The sequence below is a fragment of the Ochotona curzoniae genome, unplaced genomic scaffold (genome assembly GCF_017591425.1).
Source record: "Ochotona curzoniae isolate NIBS_2020 unplaced genomic scaffold, NIBS_Ocur_1.0 contig_2861, whole genome shotgun sequence".
NCBI classification, from domain to species: Eukaryota; Metazoa; Chordata; class Mammalia; order Lagomorpha; family Ochotonidae; genus Ochotona; species Ochotona curzoniae.
Window position 1 is genome coordinate 3,493,387 of NW_024465620.1, and position 15,879 is coordinate 3,509,265.

Sequence of the window (15,879 nt, forward strand, 5' to 3'; positions counted from 1 at the left end):
CGGGCAGCGGGGCTGGCGGGTGGACGGGGCGGGCGGCGGGGCTGGCGGGTGGACGGGGCGGGCGGCGGGGCTGGCGGGTGGACGGGGCGGGCGGCGGGGCTGGCGGGCGGCTGGGATTGGACCTCAGTGGCTTCAGACGGCTGCCTGGCAGCGGGCGGAAGTGGCGTCAGGACGCCGGTTCCTGGGGCCGCGCGCCGGAAATGATGCCTTCAGGAGGGCTTGGCCGAGGCGCCGGGTGCGGCGCGGGGCCACTTCCGCTTCCGGCCCCTGGCCTCTGGTCGCTTCCCGTCCTCGGGGCCGTCGCCCTCCCCCGCCCGGCTCTGCTCGCCGCTCCGGGCGCCGGGGCGGCGGGGCCGTCTGCCGGCGGGCCTCCTCCGTGCATCGGCGCGCGCCCGCGGCCCCGCGACCCGCCATGACCCTGCCGAGCCCGGCGTGAGGAGGCCGAGGTGAGCGCCGGGCCGCGGCTCGTCGGCGTCTGGCGGTGCCGGGTCCGCTCGCGCCCGGGGGCGTCGCGGCCGGTGTCGGCGTTGGCGACGCGGAAGGGGCGGCCCGGGCCGGTGTCGGGTCCCCGGGGCTGGCTGGTCCGCGTGCGCGTCGTGCCGCACGGCCCGCCGGGTGCGTGAGGCGGCGGCTCGGGGTCCGTTCGGGGTGGGTGTGCGTGCTGCGAGCTCCGGGCAGCGCACGGGTGCGGGAGCGACCCCGGTCATCGGTGTCCTCCGTCCCCCGCAGGCTCTCCCTCTCTTACTGACTCAGTGACCGGGTGCCCCGGGCCGTGGTGGTGATAGGAGCCGACACCGGGGCGGTCCCCTCCCGGCTGAGTCAACAGGCTGGCCAGGCGGCAAGCGGACTCGGGGCAGGCTGCCGAGTGGCCATGCCAGGGCCGCAGACCTCCTGTCGTCCCTGTTAGCATCTTACTTCTGTCTTCCTGGTTCAAGGCCACCGACTTTGCTCCCTGGCACCGCCGTGTCCATCTCCCCACCCCCACGTCCCTGGCCGGTGTCCTCCGCTGTCTGTCCCTCGGTTGCTTGGTCAGTCTGCGTTCCTCCTCGGGTGTGTTTCCATGGGGTTGTCACTGAGAGATGAGGTGTGGGAGCCCCCCGGGCGGGCGTGGATCCACCCGGGAGCTGGGGGACCACGCTGGTGAGCCGTGAGGTGCCCGGGCTGGACCGGGCGCGGACTGGGGCTGTCCTCCCGGCCTTGTCTTCCCTGGCTGTGAGCGTGCAGGTTAGCTGGAGCTGTGTGAGGTGGCCCGGTCTCAGCTGCCTTGACCTTGGCAGCGGTATCTGGGCGTCCCGGCCCCCATGCACAGTGTTGGCTGAGATAGTGGTGCTGTTATCTGCCCCACCTCCGACCCTGGGGACGCCTCCGCCCCGGCACCCACCCCCGCTGCGTGCTTATCTCAGCCCTTGGCTCAGCCTTGCTTCTCTCCTTGGCCTGCTCTGTCGCTGCAGTTCCCTTAAACCCTTGCTGGGGAGGTGTCCGTTCTCCCTGCCTCTTCCCACTTTGTTTCCACGTTGTGTGTGGCGTGGGTTTTCTGGCCGGCAGCCACACGTGGTCACTGCCTGCAGGCTGTGGGATCCGGTGATCAGCACGAGACACGCCAGCTTGCCTGGTCAGCTCAGGCTGTGGCCCTGGTGGCCTTTGTGCAGTCCAGGGTGGGGCTGGAGCCCCTGGGGTAGCCGGAGGGAGGAAGAGGAGGAGTGAAGCAAGGGTGGGACAGAGAGTCTCGGCTCCCAGGGCTGCGCCTGGAGCCCCAGGCTGGAGAAAACCGGGCTACGGGGTTGGGAAGTTGGGGAACTGGGTGTGGCTGGGCCCGCAGAGCTGGGGGCCGGGCTGGAGCTGGTGGGGCTGCTGAGCGCAGAGCCCCCCGTCCTGCCCAGGTGTGTGCCCCTCTGTTGGGAGCTCCGGTCCTAGGCACCGCTGTCTGTCTGTTTCCAGAGGCCCTTATCCTTCAGATGTGGTGAGCCACCAGCTCCCGGCAGCCGCTCGGTGTCTCGGCAGCCCGGGGCGGGTGCCCCTCGCCGCGGCCACCATGTCGACCTCGTCGCTGCGGCGCCAGATGAAGAACATCGTGCACAACTACTCGGAGGCGGAGATCAAGGTGCGCGAGGCCACGAGCAACGACCCCTGGGGCCCGTCCAGCTCGCTCATGTCCGAGATCGCCGACCTTACCTACAACGTGGTGGCCTTCTCTGAGATCATGAGTATGATCTGGAAGCGGCTCAACGACCACGGCAAGAACTGGCGGCACGTGTACAAGGTCGGTGCGATGCCGGGCTGCTGCGTGCCACGCCGGGCCGCGCGCTGTTTCAGTTAGAGCTCCACCCCCTGGGTGAAACTTAACTTCCTGGACTCCATGCGACAGACAGCGTTTCGTGCAGTTTTGAGCTTTGTGATTATACTTGGAAGTGTTTGTATTCTGGAAGGCAGATAGATGAGGGGCCAAAGGGCGGGTTCTTCCATCCACTGCTTCTCTCCTTGCTATAACAGCCAGGCTGAACCGGGAGCACCAAACTCCATCTGGCTGTCCCCCTGGGTGGCAGGGCCCGAGCCCCTGTGCTGTCATCTGGCTGTCCTACTGGGTGGCAGGGCCCGAGCCCCTGTGCTGTCATCTGGCTGTCCTACTGGGTGGCAGGGCCCGGGCCCCTGTGCTGTCATCTGATGCCTGCCCAGGTGCATGTGCAGGAAGCTGGATCGGAAGCCAAGTAGCCAGGTCTCACGTGGGCACTGTCATATGGACTGTGGGCATCCCGAGTAGTGGTATAACCCATAGAGCCACAATGGGCACCCCTAAATCTACCCTTGTGAAATTAGGGCTTTCCCCTCTGAGGGCCGTTCTGTGTGTGCGTCCCTACGTGCTAGGCTCTGACATTGTTAGAGTGGGAAATATACTGTGGGAGGCAGACCCCATGCCTGCTGTCTGCCTGCAGGGTCTCAGCCGGGGAGGCTGGGTTGATGGGGGATGGCAGGCCTGCTCTGTGCTGGTGAGGCTGGGCTGGCAGGGGGCGGCAGGCCTGTTCTGTGCCAGGGAGGTCAGGGAGCTGGGCTTGCATGGTGGCTGGCCTGCTCTGTGCCGGGGAGCTGGGCTGGCAGGGGTGGCTGGGGGCGGCAGGCCTGCTCTGCTGGGGAGCTGGGCTGGCAGGGGGCAGCAGGGGCTGGCAGGGGGTGGCAGGGGCCAGCTGGCCTACCCTTGGTCCCACCTGGGTGTTCTGCTGTGGTTGTGAGTTCCCGCTGCGTGCTGAGCAGACGCCAGTTCTTGGTCATTCAGGGGCAAGCACTGGTGGCATTTGTGCCACTAACTGCGGGGAACCTGGATGCTGGGGAGCTTGTGGGGGGGATAGGGAGAGGCAGAGGGCGGTGGGTGCTGGGGCCCTGGCCTCGGTGGGCCTCCTGACTCGTGGGCCTGAGTTCTCTGCTGTGGCAGCGGGCGGTGGGCGCCTTGGGGCTGGGGAGACTGACAGGTGCCAGTCCAGAGCCGGTTGTACCTCCAGTGCCAGAGAGGACCCAGGCTGCTTCTGGGGGGGGGGAGTGGGAGCCTGCACGGTGGGCGGGTGGGCAGCAGTACCTCACGTCCCTGTCCCCCAGCTTCCTGGGATCCAGCCCCTCACTGCCTGCCACTGGGTGCTGGGCCCTGGCGTGGGCAGGTCGTGGCCAGCTCCCCAGAAGCTCACGGCTGGGTGAGACTGGTCCCTGAGGCTTCCAGCCGAGATGGACTTGGATCCACACAGCCCACCAAATCAGGGTTCCTATCTTCCTCTCCATCCTGCTCTCTGTCACCTCCCTGGCCGCACCCCCGTGCTGAACATCTGGTGCTGGGAGTGACCGTGCAGGACCGCGTGGGACTCTGTGCTCGTTGGTGTAGGCCCAGCCCCCCTTGTCTGAGGCTGCCCTTGGGGCTCAGCAGATGTCGCAGTGGAGAGTAAGGTGCAGGCAGAGTGGGGCTGTGGATGGGTGCCCAGGCTTGGGGCTGGCAGCTCCTTCCTCAGGTGTGGGTGAGCCTGTGTGCCCACTGGAGCCAGCAGAGAGGCCTCTGCCCTGGCCACCGCAGCCTCGGGTGGGTTGGGCTGGCTGGGCTGGAGTGTCTGCTCCGGGCTGAGTGGGGAAGGCGCTGCCCAGTGTAGGGCATGACTTATGCAGGGCCTAGGGGAGCTGAGCCTGTGCCCGGATCCCTGATGCCCTGCTGTGCTCAGCCCTTCCTGGCTTGGGGCCCTGGAGACAGGTCCCGGTGGGTCCTGGTGTGGGGCACCAGGTTGGGTGGCCTGCGTGGCTCTGAGCTCTCCCTGAGTCCTCTCTGTTGCCCTTCCTTGCCTGCTGCCCAGCTGAGGAAGTGGAGGCACAGAGCAGGGCAGCTGTACCGTGTGGAGTGTGGCAGGGCCTGTCTGTCATACTCGTCCAGGCTCTGGGCAGTGCATCGAACTGGGGGTCGGGCATGGGTGTGGGTGGAGCCGTGCTTGGGGCAGAGCAGGGCGGCCGTGTCCGCTGTGAGTAGCAGGGTTCCAGTGCTGGCTGCCACGGCTTTGGTCTGCATCCCCCTGCAGGCCGCAGGTGACAGCTTGAGCTGGCCCTGCCACGCACAGGGGAGAGCATTGGAGCTCAGGCTTCCTGGCCTTGGGCCACTGAGTGCCCCGGAGGAGGAAATTGGAGGTTAGGAGAGCTCTCTCTGTTTCACTGTCTGCTGTTTAAACGAACAGATGGTAGTAAGTGCAGCTGCTGTCCCTGCAGTGAGGGCTCCCCACATGGGCACTCTGCTTCCCTTCCAGCTCCATGCTGACGGCCTGGGAAAGCAGCTGAGGACTCAGGCCAGCCCTTGGGCCCCTGCTGCTCACGCAGGAGACCCAGGAGAAGCTGCTGGCTTCAGTGCGGCCCAGCCCCAGCCATTGTGCCAGCTGGGGACTGGGCCAGGGGTGAAAGATCACTAACTCTTCCAACAGACATGCAGCAGGGTCAGCAGACCAGCCCTGGACAAATCCCACCCTCCGCCTGCTTTTGTCAGTGAAGTGTTATTGTAGCATGGGTGCCTTCCTGTGCGCTGTCTGGGTCAGCTCAGAGGGCAGAAGGCCTGGACTGGACACGGACAGCGTGGAGGTGGTCCTGGGCCAGCGGGACACCCTGCTGTTCTTTTTTTTAGTTTCTTTGTTTTGAATTACTTGCATGGCAGAAAGAGAAGAGCTCTTCCACCCAACGTTCGCATCCTAGATGCCCACAGTGCCGGGCCTGGGTCAGGCCCAAGCACCAGCCTGTCCAGAGCTTCCTTGGGAGCAGCATCACCATGGTGGTGGTCCCCTGGGATCCACCTCAGGGTCCATGGCAGTTCTCTTGGGTCTGTGGTGGTCCCTTGGGGTCTGTGTCACACTCCTGGGGTCTGCATTGGTCCTTGGGCCTGCGTTGCCTGGAGCCGAGGTTGGGAGCAGGGCTGGCATGGAGCCTGTGTGCTCTGAGGTGGTATGCCCACAGCCTGGTAGCTGCCTGGCCATGGGCTGAGGAGGCGCTGTCCTCTATGCAGCCCTGTTACCTGCAACTCTAAAACCCACCGAGCTCTGGGGATGAAGTTTTGATAACCTGTTTGGCCCAGGCCTGGTGTGGGCCGAGGCGAGGTCAGCAGGTCCTGTTTGCTGTTCCCATTCAGTAGGTGTGGCTGCTGGTGTGGGGGAGAGTTGGGCAGAACTGCTCGGAGTTCCTGCGTGGCCTTTCCTTTCTGCCCCTGTATGAACACCCTGGGCCGGCTAGCTGATCCTGCCCCAGGTGCTTCCGTTGAAAGCCCGCCATGCCAGCTGTCTTGGCCCCTTTGTGCCCTAGAGGGATGAGTGGGTTTCTGTGCAGACCAGGACTGTGTCCCTGCTGGGCTCTGTGGCCAGGCAGACGGAGCCTCGGAGACCCCGCTGGGTGTGCCAGGAGCCCAGGGTGCTGCAGAGGGTGGCTGGAGTGGCAGCTCTGCTTCTCCTGGTCCCCTGAACATGGTGGTGTTGTCAGCGTCTGCCTGTCCCTTCCTGGTCAGACCCTGCGATCCTGATGTGGCCCGCGCCTGGCGCCTGGCCCTGCAGCTCTTCACCCCAGCGTCTGCCCACTCCTAGTGATGCAGCCTCAGGGCCCCGGGGCAGTGGCCTCTGGTTCCGGCCTGACCTGCCTCCAGCTTACACTGGGGCTTAACACCCCGTCCCAGTGCCATTGTTGTTTGCTTTCTTCTTGTTGATATTTTCTTGTTGATGTTCACATAGCCGAGAGGGATGCAGGTCCGTGCGGGCCTGACTAGGGTGGGGAGAGTCTAGGTGTGGAGGGAATGGGGGAAGTATTTTCCATTGTTGCCGTTTTCTCCTGTATCAGCTGGGCTCGGGAAGGAGAGAGGGCTGCCCCTTGTTGCCGGACTGCATTAGCACCTGGGGATGAGGGCGGTCGCTTGATGTCTCAGAAACCCCAGTGAGGGGCGTGTTCCAGGAGCATTGCTTGAATGCCTGGGTTTGTTGCTCCTGGGTTGAGAAATCTTTGCAAGGTCTGTTGGTTGACAGAGTGCACCTTGGCGCGTGCACAGACCCCGGCACATGCCGCAAAGCTTGGCCAGGAGAATGTCCAGCCTGATGTGCTTTCCATCCTCTGACGAAGCAGCTGACCTCCCCTCCTGGCCTAGAGGAACCAGCTCTTCTGTCCCCTGTGTGCGTCTGGGCATCAGAAACTGTGGAGGCCCAGTTGGGATACATGTTGCTTAAGGTCGGACCACCGGTGGGGCTGTGGCCTAGTCTATCCCAACCCTTAGGCACACCAGCAGGAACTGCAGCCTCGTTGGGGCCTTCCCCAGTAAGCCCCGCTAGGCCTGTCCCCCAGCCTCAGTTTCTGCACATGCTGGCATGTGCCGTAACCCAAACTGGCCTGGCTCGCATTCCATTTGGCTCTCATGTTCACCCTTGGGTGCTGTGCTTAGCCCACCCAGCCTCCCAGACCTGGCCCACATGTGTGCTGATGTGTGTTGCTGCCTTCATTAGTCTGTGCCCGTCAAGAGGAGCAGTGGTCCAGCAGGGGCGTGCCCAGTTACCAGGCTCACTCCCAGCCTTGAGTCTTGCGCCTGTCAAGGAGTGTTGCAGTTTAGCCTGGCATGGTTAGCACCCAGTTCTGGCACCTGCCAGTGAGTGCTGTGTCAGAGCCCAGTGGGCCTTCACTTATTCTGGCTCTTGCATGTGCCAGCGGGTACCGTGGCCCAGCCTAACCCAGCCTTCCCCAAATCCAGCTCACATGTGGGTATCGCAGCCCTGTCCAGCCCACTGCACTTGCAGTCCTAGCTCTTGAGCTCACCAGTGGAAACAAACAGTGGCCTAATAGGGCAGCCCTGCCTATCCCTGGCTCCAGGTCTTGTGGTGCCCAGCCTGGCATAGTCCACCTCACTGTGGCATTTGCCAGCAGGTGCTGCAGCCTGACTGCCTGGCTTGCCACTAGTTCTGCCCTCATGTGGGTATTGTGGTCCAACCCAGTCTGGTCTGCACCCCTCAGAGCTCTTGCACCTGCCAGTGGGTGTTGCTCTGTGGCCCAGCCTGGCTGTCCCCGCACCTGCCAGCGGGTGCTGCTCTGTGGCCCAGCCTGGCTGTCCCCGCACCTGGCAACAGAGTGTTGTGCTGACGCCTCCATAGGTTGTGAGTCTTTCTGTCATTCTGAGGAGAGCCCTCCTCCATGTTGGGGATCCCTGTGGCTCCCTTTTCTGTTGGGTGGCGTATGTGTGTGGGGAGCGCTCTGTGTCACGCCCTGTGTGCACCCGGGTGTCCACAGGCCATGACGCTGATGGAGTACCTCATCAAGACGGGCTCGGAGCGGGTGTCCCAGCAGTGCAAGGAGAACATGTACGCTGTGCAGACGCTCAAGGACTTCCAGTACGTGGACCGCGACGGCAAGGACCAGGGCGTGAACGTGCGTGAGAAGGCCAAGCAGCTGGTGGCATTGCTGCGTGACGAGGACCGCCTCCGGGAGGAACGTGCCCACGCGCTCAAGACCAAGGAGAAGCTGGCACAGACTGCCACAGGTGAGCCCGCCCGGGGTCGCCATCCTGCTCTCCTGCCACCTGGCCTCTGGGCGGGGGCCCATGTTCCCACTCTGAGCTCACTTTCTTCCCCTTGTGATGGCGAGTTCCTTCTCCTTACCCACCAGTTGAGGTACATCTGTGCCCCAAGGGGCAGCCTTATTGGAGTGCAGTCTGCTGCTCTGAGGGGGACACGGGCTGACACCTGAGGGGGACGGGGAATGTGGTTTTGTGCCGATGGGCCTGGGTGGGCTCAGAAGGAAGGAGATGTGGGTTGTGGGGGTCCTGAGTGGGCTCAGAAGGAAGGGGAGAGGGTCATGGGGTTCCTGGGTGGGCTCAGGAGGAAGGGGGTGTGGGTTGTGGGGTTCCTGGGAGGGCTCAGGAGGAAGGGGTGGGTTGTGGGGTTCCTGAGTGGGCTCAGGAGGAAGGGGTGGGTCGTGGGGCTACCAGAGTAGTAGCCTGCAGGTCTGCACTTGGCCTTGAGGTCTGTTTTCCAGTTTTGCTTTGTTTTATCAAGTTGATTTGAATGAGTGAGAACAGTTCTGTTTTGCTGGTATGCTCTCCGATGCCCCCGTGGCTGGCACAGGGCTGCAGCCGGGAGCTCAGGCCAGGCGTCCCTGTGTCAGGCACCTGTTTGCTCATGCCATCACTGCTCACACAGACAGGGAGCTTGGATAGCTGTGGCCTGGCTCTGGGATGCCAAGGAAATCTGGACCTCCAGGTGCAGGCTCACGCCTGGGCACTGGGTTTGTCTGGTGGGAGCTGGCCAGTGTTGGGAAGCCCTGGGTGGAGGGCACCCGTGCCTCCTGGGTGCAGGTCTCATCCTGGCTGCTCTGCCAACTCCTGGGGCGTGTGGAGCGGGCTCAGCTGCCTGGGACTCTGCCTGGTACTCAGGGCCTGGCTGTGGCTGATCCCGCCCTGGCTGTTGGCACAATGATAGATGGGAAAACATTTTTCTTCTTTGTTGCTCTTCCTGTCAGGTAGATGCAGATAAATAGACATTTAAAGAGTTGGACAAGAATAAATAGGAAATGGAGTGCGTTGCTGACGGTCCGTGTGAGGTCATGCAGGCGGTGTGGGCAGTGTGGAGGGCGGGTCAGCTGGCCAGGGCGCCTCAGGAGGCTCTCTGAGGTCGGGGAGTGGGGGCATTATCCTGTAGGATCCTTGGAGGCCCCCAGGGCAGGCTCTGGCTGGGGAGATGCACCCCGTGTGAGCCTGTGACGGGTGCCTTGCCACTGAGCCCTCCTAGAGATGGTGGTTTGGGGACCTGCACGTGGGTGGGAGGCAGAGTGGGGGCCCCTTGGCACCAGACCGCAGACTTTTTTTCTTTAAGATTTATTTTTATCGAAAAGGCAGAGAAGGCAAGACAGAGAAAGATCTATGTGCTGATTCACTCCCCAAGTGGCCACAACGGCCAGTGCTGAGCTGATCCGAAGCCAGGAGCCAGGAGCTCTTCCAGGTCTCCCACGTGGGTGCAGGGTCCCAAGGCTTTTGGGCCGTCCTCGACTGCTTTCCCAGGCCACAGCTGGATGGGAAGTGGAGCTGCCGGACGGACACGAAACTACACATTGGATGCTAGCCCTTGCAAGGGGAAGATTAGCCAAATGAGCCATTGTGCTGGGCCCAAGCTGAGCTAGCCTGAAGCCAGTCCTTTCCTTTTGAAAAATGGGCTTTTCTTAGTGACTAGGTTGGCGTTAGCCATGGGCCCAAGTGTGCCAGGTTCTGGCCTAGAGCTGACTGTTTGGAGGGACCTGGGGGAAGGTGGGGGAAGGTGAGGGCAGGCATGGGCACCCCGGATCCTTGAGGCTGGGGGTGGGCTGGGGGTGGTTCAGTGCCTGTGAGCTCTGGAGCGTGAGGAGTCTCGGCCTGGGGCTGAAGTGTTTCACTGGCAGAAGTTTGCCTGCAGGCAAGGACTGGGGAGGCACCGACGTCCCTGTGGGGCCACTGCCTTTCTTCCCTGTGCAGCTCTGCATCCGTGCGAGTCCCGGGCCTGGAGCGGGCAGCCAGGTGCCCGAGCAGACACGCTTTGCCTGTGGCGGGCAGGGTCCACTGGCGGGCCGTGGTGGGGTTGTGCGGCTGCCCGTGGGGGCAGAGCATCCTGGCCTGGATGTAGACTGTTCTTGTGCCCTGCCTCCCTTTCCCCTCCTTTTGCTAGAACCTTCTCCCTTCCCCTAACGGGTCCCTGCAGGAGTAAGCGTATTTGGTCAGCCTCGACACCTCCAGGCCAAGCCCCGGTGTCCTGTGAGCCCCAGCTGGGGCCAGTGGACACTCCCCCCGCACAGATCAGCGGGGGCCCGGCCTGTCTGGTGGCTGGGCTGTGAGCGCTGAGGGGTTTGAGGACGTCAGCCGTCTGCTCCTGTCCGCAGCCTCGTCGGCCGCCGTGGGCTCCGGGCCCCCGCCCGAGGCGGAGCAGGCCTGGCCCCAGAGCAGCGGGGAGGAGGAGCTGCAGCTGCAGCTGGCCCTGGCCATGAGCAAGGAGGAGGCCGACCAGGTACGAGCTGCCCACTCGCCGCGTGGCGGCCCCTGTCCAGCCATCCTGTCTTCATTGTTACGCATCTCTGCCCTGCTCTCCGCAGCTGCCAGCCTCTGTTCTCTGCCCGCCTCCCCTGCCCTTTGGGAGCCTGCCTCCTGCCTTCTGCCCAGGCTCAGGGCTTTGCTCTTTTCTCTGCTGCATTCAGGGCCCGGGCCCTCGCCGCCCTGCTCCGTTGCCTCTCGGCCTCTCTCCACTCTGCCCGCCCTCTCATGCTCTCTCCCCCAGCCCCCGTCCTGTGTGCCCGAGGACGACGTCCAGCTCCAGCTGGCCCTTAGTTTGAGCCGAGAGGAGCACGATAAGGTCAGAGCAGCCTCCCTGCCCTGCTGTCCCCTGCTGTCCCCGCGGCCGGCCCCTGTGTGAAGGATGTGGGGGTGCAGTGCGGCCCCCCCCAGGCCCATGTCCCATAGGGCTCCCGCACTCTCATCCTCACGGCTCACCCCATTCCATGCATTGTCGAGCTCCATGTCAGCGTTCCGGTCGCCTTTGTCGGGGCGGGCGGGCGGGCTGCCATGGGGGCCAGGTTCGGGCTCTGACTCTGCGCTGGTGGCGCCTGCGCCCTCACAGGAGGAGCGCATCCGGCGCGGGGATGACCTGAGGCTGCAGATGGCGATTGAGGAGAGCAAGCGGGAGACGGGGGGCCAGGAGGAGGTGAGTGGAGGCCCGGGGAGGGCAGCATGGCCAGCACTAGGTGCCACCCCAGGGCATCAGGCAGACAGCAGGGGGCTCCTGGTGCGGGTGGGTGGTGCTCTGACATTGGTACCACGTGGGTGTGGCCACCCTCCAGAGCCCATGGCAGCTCTGTCACTTCCCTGCCCTGGGGTGGATGAACCTTGACTCCAGTCCCAAGTTCCACGTTACGTAGTGTGGCTCCTCCTGCGTCCTCCCTTCCCTGTCACTGCTGTGCGCTGCTGCTCAGAGACTGGCCGGCTGGGGTGGGTACCCAACTGGAAGGGCAGGGCCAGCCAGTGGCCATGGTGGGGAAGGCCTGCCCAGGCTAGTGCTGGCGCAGTGGTGGACACCTGCATCGAAATGCCGCTTTCCCTGCGGGGTGGGTCAGGGTTCTCCAGGTCTGCACTCAGTTCCCACGTGTGTGGCTGGAGCATATGTGGGGGTCCATGCAGTGCTGGGGTGTGGGCTGGGCATCAGGAGAGGCTCAGGGTGCCCTGGGTGGGGGCTCCGGGGGCTGGCAGGGCAGTGTGGGGCGGTAGATGCAGAAGGCGCCTGGGGTCCTTGTGCAGGTCAGAGGGCTGGGAGGGACACACAGTTCCTGTTTGGGGAGCGGTTCTTGGTGGACCCTCAGTGCCTGGCCCCTCCCCTGGCCCTCTCCCCTGGCCCCTCCCCTGGCCCTCTCCCCTGGCCCCTCTCCTGGCCCCTCCCCTGGCCCTCTCCCCTGGCCCCTCTCCTGGCCCCTCCCCTGGCCCTCTCCCCTGGCCCCTCCCCTGGCCCCTCTCCTGGCCCCTCCCCTGGCTCCTCTCCTGGCCCCTCCCCTGGCCCCTCTCCTGGCCCCTCCCCTGGCTCCTCTCCTGGCCCCTCCCCTGGCCCCTCCCCTGGCTCCTCCCCTATGCACTCACGTGTCTCTCCTACCACAGTCGTCCCTCATGGACCTCGCAGATGTCTTCACGGCCCCGGCTCCTCCAGTGGCTGCTGACCCCTGGGGGGCCGCTGCCATGCCCACGGCCGCCCCCACCTCGGACCCCTGGGGGGGACCTGCTGTCCCTCCCGCTGCTGACCCCTGGGGTGGCTCTGCCCCCACGCCGGCCGCTGGGGACCCCTGGCGGCCTGCCGCCCCTGCAGGGCCCTCCGCTGACCCTTGGGGAGGGACCCCGGCACCAGCGGCTGGAGAGGGCCCTACGCCTGACCCATGGGGAAGTGCTGACGGTGAGTTCCTGTCCTGGAGCCTGTGTGTGCCTTTCCCTGGGCTGCATGGAGGTGCGGTGTACCCCGGGCCCTGGGATTCTGTAGACAGCTCAGGGGAGGGTTGTGGGACAGAAGCCTGGGGAAACGCTGCTCAGATACGGTGCGGGAGGGGCTTCATGCCCGGGTAGGGCCCCATCCTGGCTGGTGGTCTTAGGAGCTCCCTGGGGGACTCGGGGGCTCAGTGCTGTCCATGCTCATGGGACAGAGGAGGAGGACCGGGAGGGGCTTGGAAGGGTTGGGTTTGAGTAGCTGGTGGAATTGCCAGCCCCGCCTTTTCCTCATCCATCACCCAGGTGGGGCCACAGGGAGTGGACCCCCTGCATCAGACCCCTGGGCACCGGCCCCTGCCTTCTCAGACCCTTGGGGGGGTTCGCCTGCCAAGCCCAGCACCAATGGCACTGCAGGTACGAGGGAGCACGGGGTGCCGATGGGGCAGGGTAGAGGTTGGGTTGGAGAGGAACTGCTGCTGAATGGAGCGTCCTGCCCCCCTTCCCCGCAGTGGCTGGGGGTTTCGACACGGAGCCCGACGAGTTCTCTGACTTCGACCGGCTCCGCACTGCCCTGCCAACCTCAGGGAGCAGCACGGGTGAGCCCCCGCTACCTAGGGCAGCCCTTCATGGTTCCCCAGGAGCCCTGTGCCCTGCCCTGCTCTGCAGCTTGGGGGCACAGAGAGCCGCTTATGTGTCAGGCAGGCAGACGGAGATGGCCCACCTCTCTGTGCTTGCCGTGCCAAGGTTGGGCCAGGCCGGGCCAGGCTGAAACCTGGAGCCTGGGGCACATCTGGCTCTCCCATGGGCGGGGGTCCTCGCTGTGCCTTGCAAGGGGTGCGGCTGCAGGGAGCTGGGTCAGACGTGCAGGTAGAGTGGCTGTGGGCAGTCCCAGCAGTGCCTGGCCACCGTGGCATCTTGCAGCGTGGCATCCTGCGGCTTGGCTGAGGGTGGCTGATGGGGAGGACAGTTGTGTTGTGAGGAAAGCTTTGCAGGGAATAGAGGAACTTCCATGTGAGCTGGCTTGCCCAGGACTGCCAGTCACTGGATTGTGTGCCAGCCTGCAGCCGCCACAGTGGCCTCCCCCTCAGCTGGGCCCGCAGGGTGTTCTCTGCTGGCTCCTCATGCTGGGCCTGTGTCTGGGCAGCGAGCTGGCAGAGTGGGTGCCCTGGGGGCGGCCTAGCACCCACAGGCCTGCTCATGGTGATGTGCGTGTGTCCCCACGTGGGGGTCTTCAGTGGATATCCACAGAGTCCCCACACTGCCAGGAGCTTGGGGTTGTCCCTGTGGCTCTGCTGGGAGGCTGCACCGGGGGCCAGGGACCCCAGTCAGCCGTCTCTGGAGTCTGGGCTCCACCTGAGGGGTGTCCCCAGGGCCCTGAGCCCTATCCTGCCATCCCTGTCCCCTGCTCCCGGCTAGAGGCCCTGCCGTGGCCCCTGTCTGAGCCCCTCTTCCTGCTGGCTGCTTCCAGGGGAGCTGGAGCTGTTGGCAGGAGAGGTGCCCGCCCGCAGCCCTGGGGCGTTCGACTTGAGTGGGGTTGGGGGGTCTTTGGCTGAGGCTGTGGGGAGTCCCCCGCCTGCAGCCACCCCCACGCCCCCCACACGGAAGACACCGGAGTCATTCCTGGGGCCCAACGCTGCCCTTGTGGACCTGGACTCGCTGGTGAGCCGGCCGGGCCCTGCCCCGCCAGGAACCAAGGCCTCCAACCCCTTCCTGCCGAGCGGTGAGTGCGGCTGTGGGCCCTGGCTCTTGCCCCGGGCTGTGCCAGGCACCTGCTGATGGCTGTGCTGTCCTTTCTTTCCTTGCAGGAGCCCCAGGCACCAGTCCCTCAGTCACCAACCCCTTCCAGCCAGCACCCCCTGCAACGCTCACCCTGAACCAGCTGCGCCTCAGCCCTGTGCCCCCTGTCCCTGGAGCCCCACCCACCTACATCTCTCCCCTCGGTGGGGGCCCCGGCCTGCCCCCCATGATGCCCCCAGGTCCCCCGGCTCCCAACACTAACCCCTTCCTTCTATAAGCCAGGGCAGGAGGGGGACCTGGCACGCCCCCGTCACTGTTCCCTGGGAAATCAGTGTTGTGAGTGCATGTGAAGCGGGGGACCCCCACCCCAGAGCCCTTCCCCTCCGGGGGCCACTCACACTACACTCTCTTCCCACATCCCTCAACCCACCTCCCCCGAGAGAAACTGGACATGGGGGGGCGGGAAAGGGGAGCTGGCCTGAGGAGGACCCCTTTCCCATGGCATTAGAGGGGGAGGACAGCTGGGGTCCCCCACCCATCCCTTTTCTTCCTGGACCCAGCCCCCCAATCAGTGTTTGAGCCCCCCACTGTCCTGTGCACCCCTCGGTGAATCCTTGGTGATGATTTTGGCAACTTCGGGAATAAACGCCGATTCTCGTGGGCCTGGCTCCCCAGGGCCCATCCAGGATTTGGTGTTGCTTGTAGGCTAAGGCTCCCCCTCGGAAGCCTTCACGCCTGAGGCCTGCCTGGGCTTCAGTGAGAAGAGGGTCACCAAAGCCTGCCGGGGATTCTGGGGGTAGGCCCCCAGCGCTGTCCCCGCGACCAGCACTCCCAGGCCGGTGTGAGCCCCTTCTGCTGGCTGAGCTGGCACTAAGCTGCCTTGTGCTGTGCGTCGGGACACCCTGACCAGGAAGCTGCAGGTGGGTGTGGCCCTTGTACCAAAAGGGGTGATAGGTCATCCTTCATCTTCACCCTGGGTGACCAGGTGGCGACGTGGGCTGTGCAGGAGGGGAGATGGCGCTGAGGGGCTCTTGGTGCAGGGGGGCTCTTGGTGCAGTGGGGAGGGAAGTGCCTAAGCCGGCTGGATACCGGAGACAAGGATGTGAGCTCTGCACACAGGGATGGCGTGTGACAGCCTGGGGAGCCCATGTGGGGTACAGAGCCCATGCGGGGTACAGAGCCCGTGTTGAGACAGGAGGACTTGCTTGAGTTCCTGCACAGCAGCCTGCCAGCCTCGCAGGCCCAGGGGTGCTGAGAGGGCTATGGGGAACCCCTGGAGCTGGAGGAGGGAGAGACGCACTCTGGGGCAGGTCGGGCCAGGCTGAGTGCTCCACAGCTTACAGGTAGTCCAGTGTCTGCCTCGGGAGGGGCGTAGGCTGCGAGGCCTGGTTCGCCTTTCCTTCCTGGTCAAAACAGGAAACACGGCATCCCCAAAGCCCAGCTGTGGCCTAGGCCTGCATCCTGGTACTGCCCGAGCTTCCCTGGAGCACCCTGTGCCACCTGCTGGCTGAATGGGGGAGGTGTGTGAGTGCCTGGGTCCCAGCACAGAGCACCCGTGGCCTCCCTGGTCAGAGCACCCGTGGCCTCCCTGGGCAGGGCACCCGTGGGCTCCCTGGACTGGGCACCCATGGGCTCCCTGGGCTGTCCCTGTGACATCTCTGTGTGGTTGTCATGCTGTTCTCTGGCCTGATTCCGAGAACTTTGGT

At 64.8% G+C, this 15,879-nt stretch overlaps 1 protein-coding gene across 1 annotated transcript; it reads left to right on the forward strand.

Annotated features, from left to right (window-relative positions):
• The first annotated feature begins 343 nt into the window (after positions 1-343).
• Positions 344-14,861, forward strand: EPN1 (epsin 1). Its single transcript, XM_040978134.1, has 11 exons — positions 344-446; positions 1,939-2,260; positions 7,750-7,999; positions 10,363-10,487; positions 10,755-10,829; positions 11,094-11,177; positions 12,119-12,407; positions 12,740-12,850; positions 12,946-13,032; positions 13,905-14,156; positions 14,242-14,861. The coding sequence occupies exons 2-11, from the start codon at positions 2,033-2,035 to the stop codon at positions 14,448-14,450; spliced, it is 1,710 nt and encodes a 569-aa protein (XP_040834068.1). The 5' UTR covers positions 344-446; positions 1,939-2,032; the 3' UTR covers positions 14,451-14,861.
• The last annotated feature ends 1,018 nt before the right edge of the window (positions 14,862-15,879 follow it).

Coding starts and splice junctions, on each gene's coding strand:
- EPN1 (XM_040978134.1), top strand. CDS start 2,033: ATGTCGACCTCGTCGCTGCGGCGCCAGATGAAGAACATCGTGCACAAC. Junction 2,261..7,749: donor ACTGGCGGCACGTGTACAAG/GTCGGTGCGATG, acceptor GGGTGTCCACAG/GCCATGACGCTGATGGAGTA. Junction 10,488..10,754: donor GCAAGGAGGAGGCCGACCAG/GTACGAGCTGCC, acceptor TCTCTCCCCCAG/CCCCCGTCCTGTGTGCCCGA.